Source organism: Zingiber officinale, chromosome 9B (assembly GCF_018446385.1).
Source record: "Zingiber officinale cultivar Zhangliang chromosome 9B, Zo_v1.1, whole genome shotgun sequence".
NCBI classification, from domain to species: Eukaryota; Viridiplantae; Streptophyta; class Magnoliopsida; order Zingiberales; family Zingiberaceae; genus Zingiber; species Zingiber officinale.
This window is the reverse complement of record NC_056003.1, coordinates 95671014-95694274: the sequence shown is the minus strand read 5'-3', so window position 1 is coordinate 95694274 and position 23261 is coordinate 95671014. Positions and strand designations below refer to the sequence as shown.

The window sequence follows — 23261 nt, the reverse complement described above, 5'->3', positions numbered from 1 at the left end:
GTTCAAAATGTGTGTTGCTGTTTCGAGAGCATATCCCCAAAATGAACTTGGTAATTCTAAATAACTCATCATCGACCTAACCATCTCCATAAGAGTCTTATTCCTTTGTTCTGCCACACCATTCGGTTGGGGTGTACCAGGTGCAGACAACTGAGATTGAATCCCGGCCTCTGATAAGTAATTCCTAAACTCTCCAAAGAGGTATTCGCCACCACGATCAGACCGTAGTGTCTTGATACTTTTGCCAAGACGTTTCTCCATATCAGCCTTGTACTCTTTGAACTTATCAAAGCACTCAGACTTGCGGTGCATCAAGTAAATGTATCCGTATCTCGAATGATCGTTTATAAAAGAGACAAAGTATTCATAACCACCTCTTGCCTGGATAGACATAGGACCACACAAATCAGAATGAACCAGTTCTAACACATCTTTGGCTCTATACCCCTTAGCCTTAAACGGTCTCTTGGTCATTTTACCTTCCAAGCAAGATTCACAGGTTGAAAAGTTTTCCAACTCAAATGAACCCAAAAGTCCATCGGCTACAAGCCTTTGAATCTTACTTAAGTTAATATGACTAAGCCTTAGATGCCAAAGATATGTTTGGTTCATTTCCGAAGGTTCTTTTCTCTTATTAGAGTTAGAAGATGTGTTATTAATTTCAATATTTTGCATTGTGGGAGAAATTAGATTTAGAGTATATAAATTGTCAACCAATGCACCAGAACAGATAATAACCTTATTTCTCTTTATAACCACATTGTTACTAAAAGAAACAGAATATCCATCCAAATACAGTTTAGAAACTGAAATTAAATACTTTCTAAAACTGGGTACATAAAGACAATTTCTTAAAACCAAACTTATATTCCTATCAAAAGATAAGTAGACGTCTCCCACTGCAACAACCGCCACCTTAGTAGCATTTCCCATGTAGACAGTTATTTCCCCTTCAAATAGTCGTCGGGTTTCCTGGAACCCCTGCAAAGAGTTGCAGACATGATCAGTGGCTCCCGTATCTACACACCAGGTGCTGATAGATAATACCGCTAAACATGTTTCAACTACTAGAGCATGAGATATACCTTTATTATTCTCTTTCCTATGAGGATAGTCTGCCTTCCAATGTCCTGTCTGCTTACAGATGAAGCACTTACCCTTCGGTTTCTTCATTCCAGCTTTTTGTCCTGTACCCTGAGGTTTATTCACCTTCTTTGCTGAAAAGACCTATTTCTTCTTCTTCTTCTTGCCTTTCGACTTAGAAGTAGAACCATTTTCAACATAGTGAATTTGAGAACTGTGACGAAATATACCTTCTGCTGCCTATAGTTCTGTCAGAAGTTCCGCCAACGTATACTCCCTTTTATTCATGTTATAATTCAGGCAAAACTGCTCAAAACTTCTGGGTAGCGTTTGGAGAATTATATCGACCTGGGTTTCCCCATCGATTTCACCTTCAAGGACTTATATTTCGTTCAGATAAGCCATTATTTTGAGGATACGATCCCTTACGGGTGTCCCCTCTGACATGGTGGTTGTCATTAACTTTCTCATTGCCTCTTGCCTAGTAGTCCGATTCTGGTGCCCAAAGAGTTCTTTGAGATTGTTCATTATATCATAAGCAGTTGGTAAATCTTGATGTAGATGTTGCAATACATTTGACATTAAAGCTAAAATGTAACACCGCGCCATCTCATCTGCTTTTACCCATTTCTTATGATACTCAATCTCCTCTGGGGTAGAATCACTATCAGGTGTATCTGGGTATACCTCTGACAGTACAAACTTATAGCTTTCAATAGTTAAGATAATGTCCAGGTTTCTTTTCCAATCTATATAGTTGGGACCAGTAAGTCTGTTCTCTTTCAGTATAATGGCCAGTGGGTTGAAAGTCATCCTACGAATCACAAAATAAACTTTGGTCAAGACTTTAAATTTAGAATATTATTTAAATTTAACCAACACCTCAAATCACCGTGAATTTTGCATGCCACGATAGTGTGGACGTATACAAAATTGAACATTTGTAAGAGGAGGTTTTACCCATTAATTTTATTCTTGTCAACCTAAGTTTTTGACAAATAAAATTAATAGTTGGTTTTCCTTTGGTCACACAAATAATAGCAGTGACTCTGATGGGGAGGATACTATTAGACGTGCCTAAGTGTATACTATTACTTGACACTTAGTCCATTGATAAGATTGTGCCCCTTCCGATGGAGAAGATCTCACACTCTTAATTAATTTCATATAGTCATCCAAAATGGAAGTTTGTTCTAGTGATCCGCATACAAACTCATCCGATATGGAGGAAGGCACTCAGAGCTAACGCGTAAGTTTGTTTGTATCACTTACAAACCAGTAATGGAGACCATGGAATTTATTTAAAAATTCCTCTCCCACTTAGTTATTTAAGATGAAGAATTTTAACGTATGCTAGCATACATCACATGCACACACACACACATCACAGTAAATAAAAGCAATAAATATGGAAATTAATTTTCCAACTATTATGGCCTTTTTATCACTATCCTCCGTGTGTTCCAACCCTAGCTACTGCTATCTTTAGCCACTGCCATCGGGTACAGTCATCGCATCTATCTTGCTACTTATTCCACTGCGCCTTTGGTCCTCCAATAGCACCACGCCTCGCAAGGATACGATCCGCGACAAATATAGAATTTTACATATATCGATCATATATTCCATAAGGAATGTACATATATTCTAAATCGAACAAAAAAGTAAAATTCTAAAACTAATACAGCTCCAGCTGTATTTGATACATACAATCATGCAGACACAAAATAATGCTTTTGACATGTCCAAGGGTCCAATAACACACAATATCTTTATGCCATAATAGTTGGAGCCTGCAACCACAAAGTTAGCACATCCTACTATTATCCTGCCTAAATTATGTATGACATGTGCATAATTAATTTGAAAACAAAAACACACAGAGGCAAACCCTAACTCTGATACCAATTGTTGGTTGGTCCTAGGAAAATCATATCGGTTTCACTGTACAAAAATTTTTATACAAGTGTCGAACCTTTCCTAAATAACCTATTGTGTTCTTTAGAAGTTAAATTAGGAATCGCAAACGGAACTTAACATTATTGATTCCAAATTTAACTTATCTGTTCTTAATGGTTTAGACTTGGATATCAAGCGGAACTTAACACTATTGATCCAAATCCACCTAACTTATAAATTCAATTAAATATTAATTTCTAAAATTGGCTTCCAGGTTAAACATGGCGAGGCACTAAGCCTTCTTGGATATGGGAGCAACCACCACTTCCTAGACAAAGCCTTTTGAGGAAAGCTAATATTTAATTTCCTTATATAACTCTAGGTTTAACCAAAAGGAACAATCGAATCATAAATTCGAAAAACAAAAACACAAATTTGAATAACAAATCCGAAAAACTAGAATCTATTGCCTCCTGTGTTTGGAATTCATAAAAGAAAAATAACTAGTATGATGCGGAAGAAAATTACTAGTTATACCTTCTCTTTGTATGCTAATGACCTCGAGATCTTCAGTCGTATTCCTCGCCTCGCCTTGGACGCCATGTGGGTGACGATCCTCCAAGATGAACTCCACCCAAAGGCCTTCTTCTCCTTCTCTATGTTTCGGCCACCACCACCTCAAGGGAACAAGAGAGTAAGGGGAAAGGAAGAGGGGAGAGGGTCGGCCACAAGAGGAGCACTAACAAGAGAATAAGAATTGTTTTTACCATGAGGCCTCCCCTCCCCTTCTTTTATATTACTTGCCCAAGGCAAATAAGGGAAGACTTTTTACAAAAATTAAAATCTTCCTCTTGTTTTTCCTTTTTCCTTTTTATTTTTCCTTTTCTTTCCTCTTGATTGAATCAATCATCAAACATGGTTTGATTATTATGATTGGCCGGCCCTTGCTTGGGCCCCAAGCAAGGGTGGCCGACCACATCATTAAGAAGTAAAAATAATTTTTATAAAATTTATAAAGAAGAAATCCCCTTAGAAAATTTTACAAGCTCTCTTTCTTAAAGTGGATGTTAAAAAAGAAAAGTTTTAAAAAATTAAAACCATGTTTTAAAATTTAAAACTTCTCTACTAAAATTTTCTTTTTTAACCATGGTTACAAAATTAAAAGATTTAAAATTTAAAACTTCTCTTCCTTTTTTTTAAAACCATGAGGATGGTTAAAAAAGGAAAGTTTTAAAACTTTAAAACTTTATTTTAAACCATGTGACATAATTCAAATAAGGAAAGTTTTATATTTTAAAAATTGTCTTTTAAAACTTGTAGATATCTACAAAGAAAAGATTTTAAAAATTCAAAACACCCCCTCATCTTTGAATTATTATGGTCGACCCCTTTGCAAAGTTTGTGGTCGGCCCCCTTAAGAGAAGATGGTGGCCGGCCCATGCTTGGTCACCAAGTCTTGGGCCGGCCCTCTTCTTGGACACCAAGAAGGGCTTTGTATGGGTGGACTTGAGGCACTAATGAGGCTATGACAGGGACCTAGAGGAGAAATTGGTTTTGACCTTTCAATGAGCTTGAGTATCCCGTGTTCGCCCCGAACACACAACTCAAGTTCATCAACAATAACTCATTCTACTAGAGAGTTATTATTGCACTACCGCACCAATCCCAAATTACATTATGGGTTCCTTCTTATCATGAGTGTGTTAGGCTCCCTGTGTTTAAGATAACGAATGTCCACTAATTGAGTAAGTTATTGACAACTCACTTAATTAATATCTAAGTCCAAGAGTACTACCACTCAACCTCATTGTCATGTCGGACTAAGTCCACCTGCAGGGTTTAACATGACAATCCTTATGAGCTCCTCTTGGGGGCATTCTCAACTTAGATTACTAGGACACAACTTCCTTCTATAATCAACAACACACACTATAAGTAATATTATTTCCCAACTTATCGGGCCTATTGATTTATCGAGCTAAATATCACCCTTTGATAAGTTAAAGAAATAAATACTAAATATATATGCTTGTTATTATATTAGGATTAAGAGCACACACTTCCATAATAACTAAGGTCTTGTTTTTTTATTAAGTCAGTATAAAAGAACTTACCTAAAATGGTCCTACTCAATACACTTAGAGTGTACTAGTGTAATTTATTAGTCAAGATAAACTAATGTCTAATTACACTACGACTATTCTAATGGTTTGTTCCTTTCTATTTTAGTCGTGAGCAACTGTTTATAATTTATAAAGAACTGATAATATGATATTCTGAGTGTGACACCACACACCATGTTATCTACAATATAAATTAATTGAACAACTACACTTAAATAAAATGTAGACATTTGACCAATGTGATTCTTTTATTTCAAAAATAAATGTTTACAAAAGCTAGGCTTTTAGTATACACTCTAATAAGGCCTACCTTCATTCTCGAGAGTTCGACATCCAGGTCGGGGACCGCTTCGTAGTCTCTGTATCTTCTGGCGCGGCAGGGGCTTTGTAGCAACTATACGAGCAGGGATATCTCAAATCCGCTCCTCCCGCAGACTTTTTCGGTCATCATTGCATCTTGGACGAAATTCCTGTTGAAGTTTTTTCTACTTTCAAGTAGTTTGTACTTGTGCATCATGTAAATTGAATTGTTCTATGCCTAATGTTCTGTTTTACTTCTCATTATATGCTCTCTGGATGAATCCAAAACAAGCTTAAGGACTTACAAAGATGTAACAATCCTGACCAGGCAGACATTTTACTAACCGATCAGGTGATTATTTCAGACCTGACCTATCTCCCCTCAAACTGCACTTAGGTGTGGTAAGGTCGAAGGTAATTACCACTCCAAGACCGGTCTAGATTCCTGCCCCGGTCGTCCTGCAGGTAGTACACCAGATGCCAACTTTTTGATAACTTTATAGGGTCCATCCCACTGAGGTGCTAACTTGGATATGTCTCCCACGGGTTTTACTCGTTTCCAGACCAGGTCCCCTTCTCTAAAGAAGAGAGGAACCACCTTCTTATCATAATTTTGCCTCATCCTCTGGCGATAGGCCATTGGTCGGGCTATCGTTCGCTCGCGAGTCTCGCTAATGAGGTCCAGCTCAGCCAATCGTCGCTGGGCGTTCTCCTCGTCATATAGCATTCTCCTAGTTGAAGGTACCCTGACCTCCACGGGTACCACTACTTCACTGCCATAGACCAAGTGAAACAGAGTAAGACCTGTGCTTTCTCGGGGTGTTGTACGATACGTCCAAAGAATACTTTGCAGCTCTTCAGCCCAGTCTCCTCCCACATGGTCTAGCTTAATCTTTAATCCTCGTACAATTTCTCGGTTGATAACCTCGGTCTGCCCGTTGCTTTATGGGTATACAACGCAGGTGAACGACTGAGTAATGCCGAACCCTTGACACCAGGTCTGGATCTTCCGACCTTGAAACTGCCTTCCATTATCTGATACCAATTTATGGGATATGTCGAATCTGCACAGAATGTTCTTCCATAGAAATTGAATAACCGCTCTCTCGGTAATCCTGGATAGAGCTTCAGCTTCCATCCACTTGGAAAAGTAGTCCACGACCACCAATAAGAATCGCCTTTGACGGGATGCCATAGGGAAGGGACCAACAATGTCCATACCCCACTGATCAAAGGGGTAAGAAACTATAGAGGTCTTCAGTGTCGAGGTGGGAATATGCGTCAGATTCTGATGTTTTTAGCAGGACAGGCAAGTGTTCACCAATTGCTGAGCGTCCTTCTGCAGAGTGGGCTAGAAATATCCGGCTAACAGTATCTTACGAGCCAGCATTCGACCTCCAGCATGACTGCTACAGCACCCCAAATGCATTTCTCTCAAGACCTGATCTGCCTCCTCCGTGCTTACACACTTGAGTAAAGGTCTGGAAAACACCCGCTTATATAATTGATCCCCTATCATAGTGTAAGCATGAGCCTTTTTCCTGACCAGTCGCGCTTGCTCCAGGTCTGTGGGTAGGGTGCCCTGTTGAAGATAACTAATTATCGGTGCTCTCCAATCAATAATCTCTTCCTGGTTATTCTACACATTTATCTGGGTTATGAGAAAGGTATGTGCCATTGACCTATCCAGTACCCAGGTGGTCAGAGAACTAGCCATTTTAGCCAACTCGTCAGCTCAGGCATTTTCTGCTCTAGGAATCTTGCTGACCGTGACTTCCTTGAATTCTTCTTTCATCTTCTCATAAGCCTCCCGATATACTTGCAGCTTTTCGTAGTTGATCTCAAAGTCGCCAATTACTTGCTGAGTTACTAATTGAGAGTCTGAATAAATGATAACTCGAGTGGCTCCTACATGTTGAGCTGCCTGTAGCCCTGCCAATAAAGCCTCATACTCCGCCTCATTATTGGTAGCTATGAAGTTTAATCGTACAGCTAGTTGCAAGATGTCTTCTTGAGGGGATATCAGAAGAATTCCGATGCCACTCCCTTGACGTGTAGCTGATCCATCCACATACACTTTCCAGATTTCTTCTGAATCTGCTTGATGGATCTCGGTCAAGAAATCAGCCAAGGCCTGTGCTTTGATAGCCATGCGAGGTTGATAGGTGATATTGTACTCTCCCAATTCGGTCGTCCATTTGATAAGACGATCTGCAACCTCGACATTGGTAAGGGCTTTACCCATGGTGATGTTTGTCAAGACCGTGATAGGATGAGCCAGGAAATAGGGCCTTAAACGCCGAGCCATAAGCACCAATCCATAGACCAACTTTTCCAGATCTGTGTATCGAGGCTCAACTCCCTTTAATAGATGACTGAAAAAATACACTGGTCGTTGTACATTGTCTTGTTCTTTTACTAATACCGCCCCCACAGCCTCAGGGGTAGTAGATAGGTAGACTCAGAGTGGTTCTCCGATGACAGGCTTGAACAAAGAGGGCAAGGTCTCCAAATACTTCTTCAACTCTTCGAAAGCCCGCATGCACTCCTCGTCCCACTGGAACTTAGAAGCTTTCCAAAGAACTTTGAAGAAGGGTGCCGCTCTATCTGCCAATCGAGAGATAAATCGGGATAGGGTTGTTATCCTGCCAACCAACTTCTGAGTCTCCTTCAAGTTCTGGGGAGCTTTCATGTTTTGGAGCGCTTGGACCTTTTCAGGGTTGGCTTCAATTCCCCTCTCAGTGATAAGATAGCCCAAGAACTTCCCTCCTTTGGCTTCGAATAAACACTTTAAGGGATTCAATTTTACTCCATACTGCCGGAGGGTGCCATAGGTCTCCTCCACATCAACTATCAAATTTGCAGCTAAGGGAGACTTGATGAGTTTGTCATCTACATAGACTTCCACAATGCGCCCGGCCTGCTCCCGGAAGATCTTGTCCACCATCCTTTGATAGGTGGCTCCAGCATTCCTGAGCCCAAAAGGCATGACAGTATAGCAGAAGGTACCATCTGCCGTGATAAAACTAACCTTCTCTTGATCTTCCACGGCCAAGGGGATTTGATGGTACCCTTGATAAGCGTCCAGCATATAGATTCTTTCGCAGCAGGCAGTTGAGTCCACTAGCTAATCGATTCTAGGTAAAGGATAACAGTCTTTAGGGCTGGCTTTATTGAAATCCCGAAAGTCTATGCAAACTCTCCACTTATTATTGGGCTTCGCCACTAGAACCACGTTGGAAAGCCAGGACGGGAACTGCACTTCCTTAACATGGCCTGCTTTCCTGAGCTGGTCCACTTTAGCTCGGATGATTTTATTTTGATCTGTTGAAAAGTTTCTCTTCTTTTGCTTGACAGGTCGGGCGTCAGGCAAGAGGTGTAACCTTTGTTCTGCCACTTCAGGCTTGACCCCTAGTAGTTCTTCCGTGGACCAGGCAAAGACATCCCTATTGCGAATCAAGCATTGAATCAGGTCTTCTTTTAGCTCGGGCAGCAGGTCCCCAGCTATGCGAGTGAGAGTCTCCAGGCGCTCAGCATATAATTGGACCTCTTCACAGGGGATGAGTTCTTCCGCTATAGGCATAGGTTCCTCCTGAATGACATGAACAACCCCATCTTGAGTCCTCTGCGCCTTGCGAGCCTCGACCTTGACCATGTCAATGTAGCATCGCCTAGAGACCTTCTGCTCCCCTCTAACTTCACCGACCTACTCTTCAACGGGGAACTTGATCTTCTGGTGGAAGGTGGAAATAGCGGCCCTGAATTCATGCAGGGTTGGTTGGCCTAAAATAACATTGTAGGAGGAGGGCGAATCTACCACGATAAAGGTGCTCCTCCCGGTTCTTACTTAGCGGCTTGCTTCCCAAGGATATAGCCAACTTGATCTGGCCCATGAGTTTTACTTCGTTGCCAGTAAAATCATATAGAGAAGTGGCCACCGGCTGCAGCTCACTGGCGTCAATCTGCATCTCTTCAAAGGCAGACCTGAATAATACGTTGACAGAATTGCCGGTGTCAACGAAAACTCTAGCCACGCAGCTATTAGCAATAACAGCCTTGATGATGAGGGCATCATCATGGGGCAACTCCAGTCCTTCCAAGTCTTGAGGTCCAAAGCTGATGACAGGACCAGCAGCTTGCTCTGGGATTTATGGCCCTACATGAATCTCCATCAGTGGGTCCTCCAGAGATCATACCAATGTCTCGGATGGCTGCGTTGCCCCTATTTTCAACCTCCCGAGCCTCTCCCAGCTCCCCAGTATGCCCTTGCGATGGCATGCTAGGTCCTCCCTGATCTGTTTGGGGTCTCCCTACTTGTCCCGCTGAGTTGTGTCTCTCTTCTATCATTCTTTGGATCTGAGGGGTCTGCTCTGGAGGTGGCAGACCCAACTCAGCGGCACGATGGGAGTCTCGAGCGAATTGCGCACAATCGTTGGTGGCATGCGTGTGCGATCGGTGGTAAGTACAATAACGTGGTCCCCAAGGGCCAGGTCGGGGGACCTGGACTGCTGCTATACACGGGCCCGGTCGAATGTCTTGACCGGGGTGGAAGGTAGGTCTGGCTTCCCAAGCATGTGGAGGGAGAGGCTGAGCAGGCGGTTGAGGTGCTCTTCTTTACAGTCTGTTAGTAGAGGGAGGCAGTTTGTCTGCCTTCCTTTGAGCTGCCTGTGCCTCCTCTATGTTGATGTAGCTGGCCGCCTTCTCAAGCATCTCATCGAAATTCCTCACAGGATTCCTGATGAGATCTCTAAAAAACTCTCCCTCGGTCAGCTCATGGGAGAAGGCGCTCATAATTATTTTTGATGTGCCCGAGGGAACATCCTGGGCCACTTGATTGAAGCGCTTGATATAACTCCTCAATGGTTCAGCGGACCCTTGCTTGAGAGCGAACAAGCAGTGGTCTATCTTTTGATACCTCCTGCTGTTGGCGAAATTGTGCAGGAATGCAATCTTGAAGTCAGAAAAGCAGGTGATGGACCCATACGGCAGTCAATCGAACCACTTTTGGGCAGAGCCCGATAGAGTGTTCAGGAATACTTGGCATTTAACAGTGTCACTGTATTGATGCAGCAGAGCCGCGTTTCGGAACTTGCGGAGGTGATCCTCAGGATCTTTGCTGCCATCGTACTCCCCGATAGCAGGGGATCGGTACCCTTTAGGTAGCCTTTCCTCCAATATTTTGGAAGAGAAGGGAAAATTTTCCTCCGGCTCTGCACGGCGTTCTTCTCGAGGGATGATAGACTTCCCTCTCTTTGAATCTTTAGGCAAAGAGCTCTCAGCCATAGAAACTTGTGGTTGTTCTTTACGACTGTAGCATCCAGGGTCTGGTTGATAGTAACCATGGCCCGACTCTCTATAAAGGGCAGGAGGGAATTCCAGAGGTTGTTCCTCTTGGAACCCCGGTCTGAAGCGTGAGCCAGTTCTTTGGAAACCTCCGGTAGCTTTCGTGGTCTAGAGGCGGTGGTCTGTTGCTTTTCGGAGGTCGCCCGCTTCTTGGCCTCTTTGAAGAGCTCGTATTCTCCTGCGGTCATGGTTACATCGATTCTGAGAATGTTCAAAAATGGACAAGATAGTTTGATATTTGCAGTTGCTTGTGTCAGGAGGTGAGAGGGCGGAAGATGACCGGGGTGTTGTCCTGGGGGTTGAGGAGCATGAGGACGGTGGGGGCGTGGACGTAGGAGGGCGAGAGGCGGAAGGCAAAGCGCTGGAGGAGGACGGCCATGGTGAGCTTGGCCTCAAGGATGGCCAGGTTCTGGCCGATGCACATGCGGGGACCGAGACCGAAGGGGAAAAACCCGGTCGGGTCCCCGGCGGCGCAAGTTTTTCCCCCGAAATATAGAGAAAAGACGAAAAGTAAAAGACAAGTGTGAAAAGACGAGTGAGCGTACCTACGTAAGGGACAAAGCTTCCCTTTTTATACTGCAATGGGTGCTTCTGGAGTCTGACGGGTGTAAGAGAATGTCGGGTGTCAAGCTTTGTCTGGCGGTGGATGACATGTGGCGTCCTCTTATAGGTCTAGGAAGGAATCAACGGGCGGTGAGCACCAGACCTTTAGCATGTTCTCTGATAGGTAGTGATTATTCCCTGACAGGTTATTACAATTCCTTGGCTTGCTTGTCGTGTAGTGTATGCCTGCCCCGATCTATTAATCCTAATCCTGGACTGGGTCCCTGTATCTGTCGTTCTCGATCTGTGGATGTAGACCTACCTCTCCTGACCTGCGTTTGTCACTTCCCAACTCCAGACCTGTGTGCCTATCCCTGTCCTGCGTGTCCTGTTCTCTGAACTCCCGACCTGCCTTACCTTGTAAGTTGTAACCTGTAAGCCTTAGTCTGGTTCTACTTATCCTTAATCCTGACCTGTACGCCTCAGTCTCATTTCGCTTATCCTGAGTCCTGACCTGTACTCCTCAATCTGATTCAGGATGTCCTGACTTGTACACCTTAGTCTAATTTCGTATGTCCCGATATGTCCGCTTTAACCTGGGTGCCTATGCCACGAGTCTATGAATCCTCACTTGTATCCTTGGTGAGTATATCCCGACCTGTATGCGTCGATCCATGTGTCCTGCCTGAGCCGTAAGGTTATAAGTCCCGACCTGTATCTTTGTTTTGCATGTTTCGACCTGTACGTGTCGGTCCATGTGTCCTGCTCGAGCCATAAGAGTATAAGTCTTGACATGTATCCTTGGTTGACACGTCCCGAGTTGTACGCGTCAGCCCATGTGTCTTGCCTGAGCCGTAAGGCTATAAATCTCGACCTGTATCCTTGATTTGCATGTTTCGACCTGTACGCGTCGGTCCATGTGTCCTACCTGAGCCGTAAGGCTATAAGTCCCGACCTATGATCCTGGATTCCGAGTTCCTACTCGCCATGTAGGCGTAACCCCAGAACGGCACTTGTGCCCGACTCATACCATCTTGTGACCAGGTCCTTTGAACCCCACGTAGGCCGGACTTTTGACCTCCATGTAGGCCAGACTTTTGACCACCACGTAGGTCTGACTTCTAATCGTCACATGGACTTGACTGTTGACCATCCCATGAGCTTGACTTCTGACCACGTTATCCCCTTGAACCCGATCATGCACTTTATCATATATATATATATATATATATATATATATATATATATATATATATATATATATATATATATATATATATATATATATATATGCGCTATTAGCTAGATTCCTTTAATTAATTGTTTTTCTTTTTCCAACGCAATTCAAATTTAGCGAAAAAAAAAAAAAAAAAACAACTCGACTCACAGGGTCACACCAACTTAACAGTAAGTTACTTACCATGCATGTAATTAATTATTTATGCATTTAGCTAATTATTTAATAGCGATCCATGCATGGTTCGTGGTGAAGCCTATTACTAATTATTAGTCACCATGCCGATCTTCCTGTTCGTGGAATTGTCATCGTTGTTGGGGCGGGTCCATATAGGTTTGTAGATGTTGATGTGACCGTCGTGTTGCAGGAAGAGGATGTACTGGTCCTCCTCGCCGGCGGTGTTTGTCGACCAGACAACCTCGTTTTTGTCGTTGTTGATGACGAGGTTGCCGTCGGTCTGCAGGTTTGCGAAGCAGTTGTCGCCTAGGCCGTTGGTGGCAGAGGTCCACAGTGCCTGGTTCTGGTCGTCGTCCAGCACCAGGTTGCAGTCGGACTGCATGATGAAGGTATAGCCCCCTTGGGTGAGGGATTGGCTGGTGTTCAGCGTGTCGCCGGCATAGAGAATGTTGTTGGCCATGGAGGAAGGCAGGAGAAGGCCGAGGAGGAGAGCAGCAGAGAGCAGGACAAGAGTAGCCATGGTTATATCACTCAATTCACTTCACTTCACTCAAGTGAATATTGCTGGTTTAGAGTATCATGCAACTCCCCCCATCTATTTATAGATGAGGATCGGAGGAGGTAATTAATTAAATTTACGATACTTAAAACTCAAAAACAGTACTGTTAATTAATGGGAAAATACACCGTATCAAAAATAAAAAAAAATTGATAAACTTAATTAGGCTCATTAATTAATTCTATGATAACTTATTCGATTCCATGGAATTTTTTTACCGACCACTAGGTAAATCGAGAAGTGCACGCGACGGACAACCTAGAAGCCTAAATCCTTTGGTTGCGTGCTGAGAAAAAATTTCTACAAATACACTATAGCTGGGATCGAACCATGAATACCTGGATAATAACCTGGATGTCCTACGTACTATGACACCATAGCCCAAGGGACGAAAAAACATAGATTGACAAATTGTCCTAAACTCCCTACATGCCAACAGCCAACTCAACTTCCTCTTTAGTTCATGGGTAAAAAAAAAATTATTCTCACTCACTACATACCAACTTTTCTTTGCTTCAACTTGTTAATACACACTGATTAATCTAATTGTTCTTATTTTTTTAGGTAAAAAAAATTAAAATAAAGCATAATTCATCCTAAATTCAACACATTCAAACTAGAATCTAGTATATTTTTTATAAAATTAAGCATGACTCTTATTCCACTTGACCAATTGATTGGAAACTCATACCATTCGATTGACTTAGGCTCCCAATCAATTCAATCTAAGTCAATCGATTAGTATGACTCCTAATCGATTGGTAGATGAAAAAATAGTCGTGTTCATTTGGATAGAAAATATACTCAATTTTAATTAAATGGTACTGAATTTAGGAGGAATATAATTATACCTTATTTTAGATCTTTTATACTTATAAAAAATAATGATGGCTTTTGTTCCCTTACAACAAATTGATCGATTGTCGATCGATTCCCAATTGATCAGAGCTGCCTAATTAAAAGAAAATATATTAAATTCTAATTAAATGACTACTGAATTTAGGAAGAATCATATTTTATTTTAGATTTTTTTATCTAAAAAAAATAAGGATAATTAGATAAATTGGTATACATTAGGAAGTTGAAAGGGAGTTTAAGTTAGGGAAAAAATAAATTTTAGTAAGGAGAAAGTTGAATTTAATTTTAGGACAATTGGATGACAATCGATCTATATCACTTGTTAATTAAATAAATTGATTTGTACAGTCTTATGACAAAACTAGCGAATAAATACCCCTCCAGTTTAGCTAGGTTCTATTAGAAATGAGTCTCATATTTCGAACCGTTCATATTGATGAGATATAAAAAAAAAAGTTATTAACAAAAGACAAAAAAAATATTGACAATTGATGATTGTGATTTATGTAGTAATATATAAATTGGGATTGATAGCAGGAGTGCATGTTTTTTAAATGTCAATATAGTAAATACATATGAAACATATCGATTGTATAATATTGAATGAAAATCAATCGTAATGTTGACACTAAAGATTAATATCAAATAAATGAATAAATGGATGCATAAAAAAATAAGAATATCTTCATGGTAAAACCAAGTAAAGAGAATATCTCTAACTAGTACCGTTTAATTTGCATCGAGTATACTTGTTTTTTATTTTTATCTAAATATTCTTCATATGGGTGTGTAACAAGGGAGGGACCGCTAATTTATGCTTTCGAGGACGGTGCCTGATTTGCAGAAAAACGTCATCGTGCCAACGTTGTTTGGTGGACAATAAATCGTAATATAATTATAGATACGGACGGTCCCTGATACGTACAGAAAATGTCATCCTACCAATTCATCGACATCGACTCTGTTTGGTGGACAATAAATCACAATATAATCATGCTTTCAATCATTTTACTCAATTTAGTAGCGAAAGTCATGTAATTCTAAATGGTCCAAGTATGAAAATATTGGGACCATATCGGATTCACGGATCAAATCCAGAAAAAAAATAAACAAACAAACAAACGGGACCTAAAATTTTCTACACGTTTATATCGGTCAGTGATAGTGATAGAGTATTTGGTATTAATATTTAAATAATTAACTCATGGTATGCGGATGATGAGCATGACATTTCGTAGACATATAATTGTATACTAAATTTGGGCCCCTACAATATAATCTCCCATCACTTTAATTTGTTTTCTAGATATAATTAGTTCATGGCCACTTATAAATCAAATATCGATTATCCCATGTACATAAGACGTGCTCGTTACGTACGTCAAATGATGGATTAGATATAGAAGCATATTTTTATTAGATGTATAATTAATAATTTTACCTTTTTAATTTCTACGCTTTGATCCCGCCTTCATTTCTATCTCTAGTAAATTAGTCGGCCCATAATTCCACATCTCTCAGCTACTTCAGGTGGATCTTCTCTACATATTTGGATTAAGTCTCATTGGAACGGTGCTTCCCTTCTCTTTTAATAAGAATTGGTAACTTAATCTTAATGTTATCATTAACTGATATCCTTTCTGTTTTGTGTAGCGAGACCATGTACAAGGCCTATGTTTCCAAGTTTATGCAATTGGAGGAAGTTGAACTAGAGAGGCGAGGCGAGGAGCTCTTGGCCGAGCGAGAAAATTAGCTAATCGGCCTCTATGTGGCCAATTCCAATAGCCAGGTGGGTGACGCTGGCGAGGCAGACAGCACAAAAGAAAGGCAGCCTCCGAAAACACAATTGAAAGTTAAGGACAAGTAGTATTCTCATAGCCCTTCAAAACAAACGTCTTCCAAGTAGGCGTCTACAGCGGCCACGCCTTCTCCTTGAACCACATGGGTCAAGGAGAACACCCTCGCACCTTCCTCCGAACGGACAACTTCAGCTTTGCCTCCCCTCTACCCGGTCCTAGGGGAGATAGTTTCCCAGCTTAGCGGCTTCCCTACCACTCGGACTGCTCATTCATCCCCTCGTCCTCCCGTCTTGCATGCAGGGGCTTCCTCCTAGCTGAGTACATCCCACCAACAGGAGAGCTACTTCCGTTCCTCGGCTACCTACAATGTACCATCTGCTTAGGAGGTAGCTTCGCCTTTAGATCCTTCTTCCTCTTGCGTGCAAGTGTTGTCAAAGGGGTTGTTGGTGGATACTTGGGAAGATAGGATGACCTGGCTGAACATGCCCCTGGGGATGACTGACGGGTACTTGTTCAAAACATAACCTTGGTAAGCTGCTGCTGACTCACCCTTTTAGTTTGAGTTTGACTAATGTTAATCATGCCCTCATTCCTTCTTTTTTTTTTGGGGGGGGGGGGGGGGGGGGGGGGGGGGAAATATCACCCGGGCCTTAGTGAACTAGAACCGGGAGAACAAGGCACCGAGGAAGCGACTGTTAGAACTTGAATCGTCTTAGGCTCCCGCCTGGATTCCTGATGACGCTATCCACCCGGGGACCCAAACACAAACTGATATATTGGGCGAGCTAGAAAAAAGCGTGCAGGAGGATGTGCAACTGACCCAAACTAAGATGTTGAAAGTACAACAACTAGAAGCCGCCCTGCAGACCAGTGAAGCCAAGCTTAGGATGAACAAGCGAGGAGGAGCTAAACGCTGAAGGAATCGGATGTAAAAACTGCTGAAGCTCAGGGCCTATCTGCCAAATTGGAAGAGCTGGAGACCATTCATGCCTCAAAGTAGGCTATGAAGGATGCCAAGTTGGCGAATAAGGCGTCGCTAGTGTCTAATCAGCAAAAGAACATGGATGTCCAAAGAACAAAACTGGAGTTCCTACACGCTGAGTTAAAGGCTATGAGGTCTAAGATGATGGCCTCGAAGTCTGAGTTGGCGGGGGCATCATCTGAACTAGTGGTATCTCAGACTAAGCTAGTGAATTTAAGGCAGGGGAGGATGACCGTTTTAAGCTAAAAAGGTGGCATACCTCCAGTCCCGCGAGTTCGGCCTACAATCGGTGCTTGTGTCAACAGGATGTTCCTTTATGGAGTCAAGGGTGCTGTCAGGCAATTCAGGGAGGCTGGTTACTTAGCAACTGAGCCTCCTGCTCGGTTCCTAAACCAATAGAAGCTGTTAGATGAGCTCCTTGATAACGCCTTTCCTGATTTCAAATAGTGTATCCCGATTTGCTCCCCCCTTGTATTTTGAACTTGATGTAAATCAAAGACTTTCTTATGTAACCTAGTCCCTTAAATTTTATTTACTCCCGCTTCATACTATTACTTATCCAAGAATTTATATGTCTGTGTGGGATGACTTAGTCTATCCCTTTACTGCTCCATTTTACATGTCGTTCAGATAATAAAATCAAGCTTGTCTACGTGAGTGAGGTCATGCCTTGACTGGGTAGTAATTTTCATTAGTTCTCAGTGAGTAGCAATTCATAGGCATCAAGTGATGAGTCACTACTTCCCATCAGGTGGCAAACACAATATCACGTAAATCGATGAGAAGTTTTATTCAAAATGACGAGCAGGGTGCTAAATGAATAACGAATAAATTTTTGACCAAATGAAGGATATAATTGTCGAATGGATAGTTAATTAAGTAGTTAAGTTGTCACTGAAATAGATGGTTGTGCTCCATTAGAAACCTGATTGTTCTACATCTGATCTGCCTGAAATTGCATGCGGGAGCCTTTTCCAAATAATAAGGAGTTGTGCCTTATTGAGATCCACTTGGATACATTGAGATCTGAGATCCGATTAGATATGGTCAATCGAACTTAGGTAGGGAGCTATGGTTATGTAAGATTTTGGCCGGCTTGGCCCGATTAGAGTTAGAGTATCGTCATATGCCATAAATGCTAGAGATTTTTTGTTGATATGCATGGCGACGCATCGGGATAACAATTTGCCTGTTATTTCCATCATAAAGGCCCTTCTTTTGCTATTGCCATGTATCTACCAAAATCCCTTTTCCCCAATGTGACGGTTGATGCTTTACACACACGACATTTCCACTTCTGATCAAATGGTCACGACTCTCAACCCGCCTTTTTTACTTGATCGATCCAACGGTCCATTTTAAAGGGGCGTGTATGGCTTGTTGGTGCAACCTTAGGTCAAGGTTGACCTGGTTGACCCGACTCGAGTTGACGTGACTCGAGTTGTATTTTGATGTTTGACTTGGGAAGATTGTCGGTGCAACCTTAGGTCAAGGTTGACCTAGTTGTGTTGCATGTTGATGTTTGACACTCGTGAGAGAGTTCTATTCTTGATGTGGGACAAGAATAGATGTTTGGGAGATTATTGGTGCAACCGTAGGTCAAGGTTGACCTGGTTGACCTGATTCGGGAAAAGTCCAAGTATGGAGACTTGGCACGGAAAAGTCCAAGCAGGGAGCTTGGCACTGGAAAAGTCCAAGTATGGAGACTTGGCACGGAAAAGTCCAAGTATGGAGACTTGGCACGGAAAAGTCAAGCGAGGGAGCTTGCGCGGAAAGTCAAACAGGGAGTTTGGCACGGGAAAAATCCTAGTGAGTGAAGCTAGGTGAAGGTGAAAGTCCGGTGAGTGAAGCCGGGCATTGGGAAAATCCTGGTGAGTGAAGGCGGTGAAAATCCTAGTGAGTGAAGCTAGGTGAATGAGAAAGTCCTAACTCGGGATGTTAGCGGTCCTGGTGAGTGAAGCCGGTGAAAATCCTAGTGAGTGAAGCTAGGAGAAAGGTGAAAGTCCTGGTGAGTGAAGCCAGGCGGTTGTGAAAATCCTAGTGAGTGAAGCTAGAGAAAGGTGAAAGTCCGGTGAGTGAAGCTAGGCAAATCCTGGTGAGTGAAGCCGGTGAAAACCCTAGTGAGCAAAGCTAGGTGAAAGTCCCGGTGAGTGAAGTAGGGAAAATCCAGATGGATCAAGGGTGATCGGACATCTGGTGTTGAGAAGTCCAAGTGAGTGAAGCTTGGCATATGGAGTCGGAGAGGGCTCAGTGGCTCGTTCTCCGAACTAGGTTAGAGAGGGCACTCTAAGCGGAGTTGGATCGATCGTGACCGATCCGGTGATCTGCGTTTGCCACGATCGGCCGATCGAGATTAGATCGATGGCTCGCGGTGCAATCTGATCGATGCGGAGACCGATCGAGGCAACGCAACCTGCGAAGAAAACCGTGGATCGGCTGGCGGCCGATCCCCATCTTTGATCGGTCGGCGGACCGATCGTGAAGAGATCGATGGCGAGAGGAGCGAGGCGATCGGTCCTATGGACCGATCAGAGGTTCCTCGATCGGTCCACGAACCGATCGTGGCTTGATCGCGACACCTGATCGTGCGGGACCGATCGGTGACAAATGTAAGCTTCACGTGCGCTGGGCGATCGGTCTGCATCGATCAGTTCTAATTGCCATGGCGCTAGTTTCTTCACTGCTTTCTTCGCGGTATAAAGGGGCCGAGGGCTTCTGGGGCTTCTTCTTCTTCTTTACGGAAGTACTCTTCACAAGCTTTGCGTCTTCTTCCCCGAGCTTTGTTGAGCTCGTTGGGTGCTAAAGCTTTGCGTGAGCTTCTTCCGTTCTTTGGTTTTCTAGCTAGGCTTGGATCCGAGAAATGCTGCTCACGTGGTTCCCGCTGACTTCAAGAAGGCAAGCAAGTGTTGTTTACATTTCTGTTCTTGTTTTCTTGTTCCTATTTGTACTTCTATTGCTGTTGCAAAGATTGTGGTGAGGTTTCTCCACCCACAAGGAGTATCTATTAGCCGGGTTTCCGGGGACTCATCCACCGACGGATTGATAGGCTTCGTCCACCTTACGGACACGCCGAGGAGTAGGAGTTCATCTCCGAACCTCGTTATATGGTTTGTCTTTCTTCTCCTGTATTCTTTCTGCATCTATTTTTCCGCTGCGCTAACCCTAGTTTATAGAAAGAAACGAGCGATTTGGGGCGGCTATTCACACCCCCCCTCTCTAGCCGAGTACCCAGGATCCTAACATGGCTTCTCTTTAAAAAACTTTGGTGATTCCCATATCCCCCTTACCTTCTTCTTTCCATGACGATGACTAATTTCTTGCTCTCGTAAGTGGCTACTGATCCTTTCTTCCTTCCCTTACTTTCCTTCGACCCTAATCACTGAATCTCATCATGGATGTCCCTGGCGTGTGGCACACTTTGATTACCTCGAATTTTAGCGAGGTAGATATGGTCCACATTCGTTTCACCTATGAGGTTCATGATTCCATGCACCTAATCATGCCCAATGACTAGGACCGTCCCCATCACCCCTCTGCTGATTATGTGACCTTCTTAAAGGACCAGATCCTAGCTAGTTTTTGCTTCCCTATTCCAACCTTCTTTTCTAAAATAAACTGGTATTTTCACATCCCAATTCAATAATTGGTCCCGAATTCCATTTGCCTTCTTTGTGGAGTCAAGATTTTATTTTTTTTTGTGTGTGAAGTCTCTTTGACTCCGTGACTTTATAAAATTAAGAGAAGGAAAATACTAATCTTATTATTAGATCTTAAAATTGATACAGAGTATAATGTCTTATATGGTTAAGTTAAGAACCCCTAAACTCTATAAAAAAAGGAAAAGGTCCAAATTGCCCTAAAAGCTATAAACAAATAAATATATAATCTAACATTCCCCCTCAAACTCACGATGCTACAGTGTAACGTCCGAAAATTCTCAAAATTATTTTAGAAATATTCTATGATTTTTCTGGAATTTTAGAATATTTTTATGGAATTTTTAGAGTAGCGGAAGTAGTAAAAATAAATAAGAACGTAAAATAGCTTAAGCGGGAATCGAACCAGAGACCTATGAGACCTATGCCTTGTGGAGGACCCTAGTAACCAGTTGAACCTAGCAGGGCCGTGCTGAAAGGAAAGGGGAACAATTTTATTTAAGTTAGAGTTGGGTGAATTAACTCCTTAATATAAATAGGGAATTAAGTGAGTAGTTTTAATTTTACCGTGACTTACCTCTTCTCCTCACCCTAGTCACGCCACCCCTTCTCCTCTTCTTTCTCTCGGCGCACCAAGCCCCAAGGGCTAGGGTTCCGTCTCAAGGGTTCCAGGAGCACCTTCCGGTGATGACTCCGACACGAGGACGTTTCTCTCTGCAAGAAGAACGCGTGGACGCGAGAAAATCGTCGAGAAGATCGTCTCCACCGGAAATCTAGCGATCAGATCGTAAGGAAATCTAGCACAGGATGTAAGAAACCCCTCACCTGCAGTATAAGTAGCTTCCGTGTGAATTTTATGCTTTAGTTTAGTAGTATGTAGATTTTCGGCACAAAGGATGCGAATTAGCGCATACCAAGTGTTCGATTAAATTATTAGCACGGTTAAAATGCAACTTAAGCATTTTACTAGCTTAACTAAATGCGATAGAAGCATTCATTCAGTATGTCTAGCTTTAGTACAGCTTATATGGGACTACGGTCCAATGGGTGGACTCTCATAGTCGCCTCTAGGTTCAGATAACCTAGCTCTGAGTTCAGATAACCTAGAAATAGCAAGAACAGCAAAAATTCAGCTATAACAGTATTTTATTTTATTAGTGGCACTGTACTGGATTAGATATCCATTGTGTTGGGCTCCCATAGTCGTCCCTAGGTTCAGCTAACCTAGTAAACCCTACTAGATTCAGAATTTGCAACCCCGAGTTTAGTTAGGGATGTGCGCACTGCAAGTACAGTTGCTGGGCCCATCAGCAGTATGATTAGTATTTTCATCTATTATATATATGGTTTTCGAACTCTCACAAATAGTTATGTGAATTCAGTATAGCTGTAGCATTAGTTTAGAATTTGCTCAGCTCAATTTTTGTATCGGTTTAGTTTTCTATTGATACAATATGATAGCTTATGTTAGCACTTGTTGCCATGACCAGTTTGTTTGTATGCCATGCCATGCTCTTACATGTTCAATATTCATATGTTTCAAACAGCATGTTTTAAAAACATAACTGCATCGTTTGCATATTTTAGTGAGGTAGATGGTTTCTTACTAAGCAAAAGCTTACAGATACTTCTTTTCCTTATACTACAGATAAAGGTAAAGGAAAGATGGACTAGCGGAGGCCGGGGGACAATGCGATGAAGATGTGTGTGGAAAAAAGGAACTTGGAATAACGATGCTTGGGAACTAGCCCACTTAGAACATAGCATTTTCTTTATGTCATTACTTTCCTGCACTTTAGTTGTTTAAGTGTTTTGAATTATGACAGTTATGCATAGATGGTTAGTTGTCATGATATTAGATAGCACTCCATGAGTAATGTTATGCTTAGTAGTTCTATTTTATGCTTATAGAGTTGCTGTATGTGATTTCGGCATGAACCAGTGCTGAAATCAGACTTCTGATATGAAATCAGAAACCCCGATCGATCAACCGATCGATTGGGGGTCTTCAATCGATCAGTTGATCGATTGGAGAACTTGTTCCGCGAACAGTGAACTCCTGGATCGATCAGCCGATCGATCCAGTCGCTTTCTATCGTGAACAGGAAGCTGCCGGATCGATCAACCGATCGATCAAGGAATCGGGGAAATTGCTCCCGTGAACAGAGAGCTCTGGAATCGATCACTGGATCGATTGACCAGTCTGGATCGATCAGCCGATCGATCCAGAATACTACCCCGAGCACAGTAGCCATCTGAATCGATCCATGGATCGATCCAACAGCTTGCAATCGATTGAGTTCAATCTGGATCGATTGGGAAGTTGGGTTTCGACCAAGAGACCTTGTAGTTCAGCTCCTTGACCATAGAGGATGTAGGGTATGCCCTGAATACCTTAGATTGCATCCCTTAGCACACGTAGAACCAAGAACTTGTATTAGCTTAGCAAAGTTTTAAATTGGTACAACTTTCCGCACCTAGACTTAGTAATGGTCATGGATATAGCTTAGCACAGCATAATGTAACGGTCCGGCCTCGCAGCGTAGTCAGTAGGAGGCGGGTCGTTACATACAGCTAGAAGCATTGAGAGTTTGTCAGATAAGAAATGAAAACGTAAAGCAGAATGTGCCTTGGTAAACATATCAGTAATCTATAGTTTTGAATGAACAAAAGGCAATGTGATTGTGCCAATTTGAAGATGA

The 23261-nt window shown here is 42.4% G+C and overlaps 1 protein-coding gene across 1 annotated transcript; it reads right to left on the bottom strand.

The window, feature by feature from the left end:
* Positions 1-12790: 12790 nt before the first annotated feature.
* LOC122023183 (mannose-specific lectin-like) lies at positions 12791-13225 on the bottom strand. Its single transcript, XM_042581265.1, has one exon. It carries the CDS (start codon positions 13223-13225, stop codon positions 12791-12793), a length of 435 nt encoding a protein of 144 aa, XP_042437199.1.
* Positions 13226-23261: the final 10036 nt, after the last annotated feature.

Coding starts and splice junctions, on each gene's coding strand:
- LOC122023183 (XM_042581265.1), bottom strand. CDS start 13,225: ATGGCTACTCTTGTCCTGCTCTCTGCTGCTCTCCTCCTCGGCCTTCTC.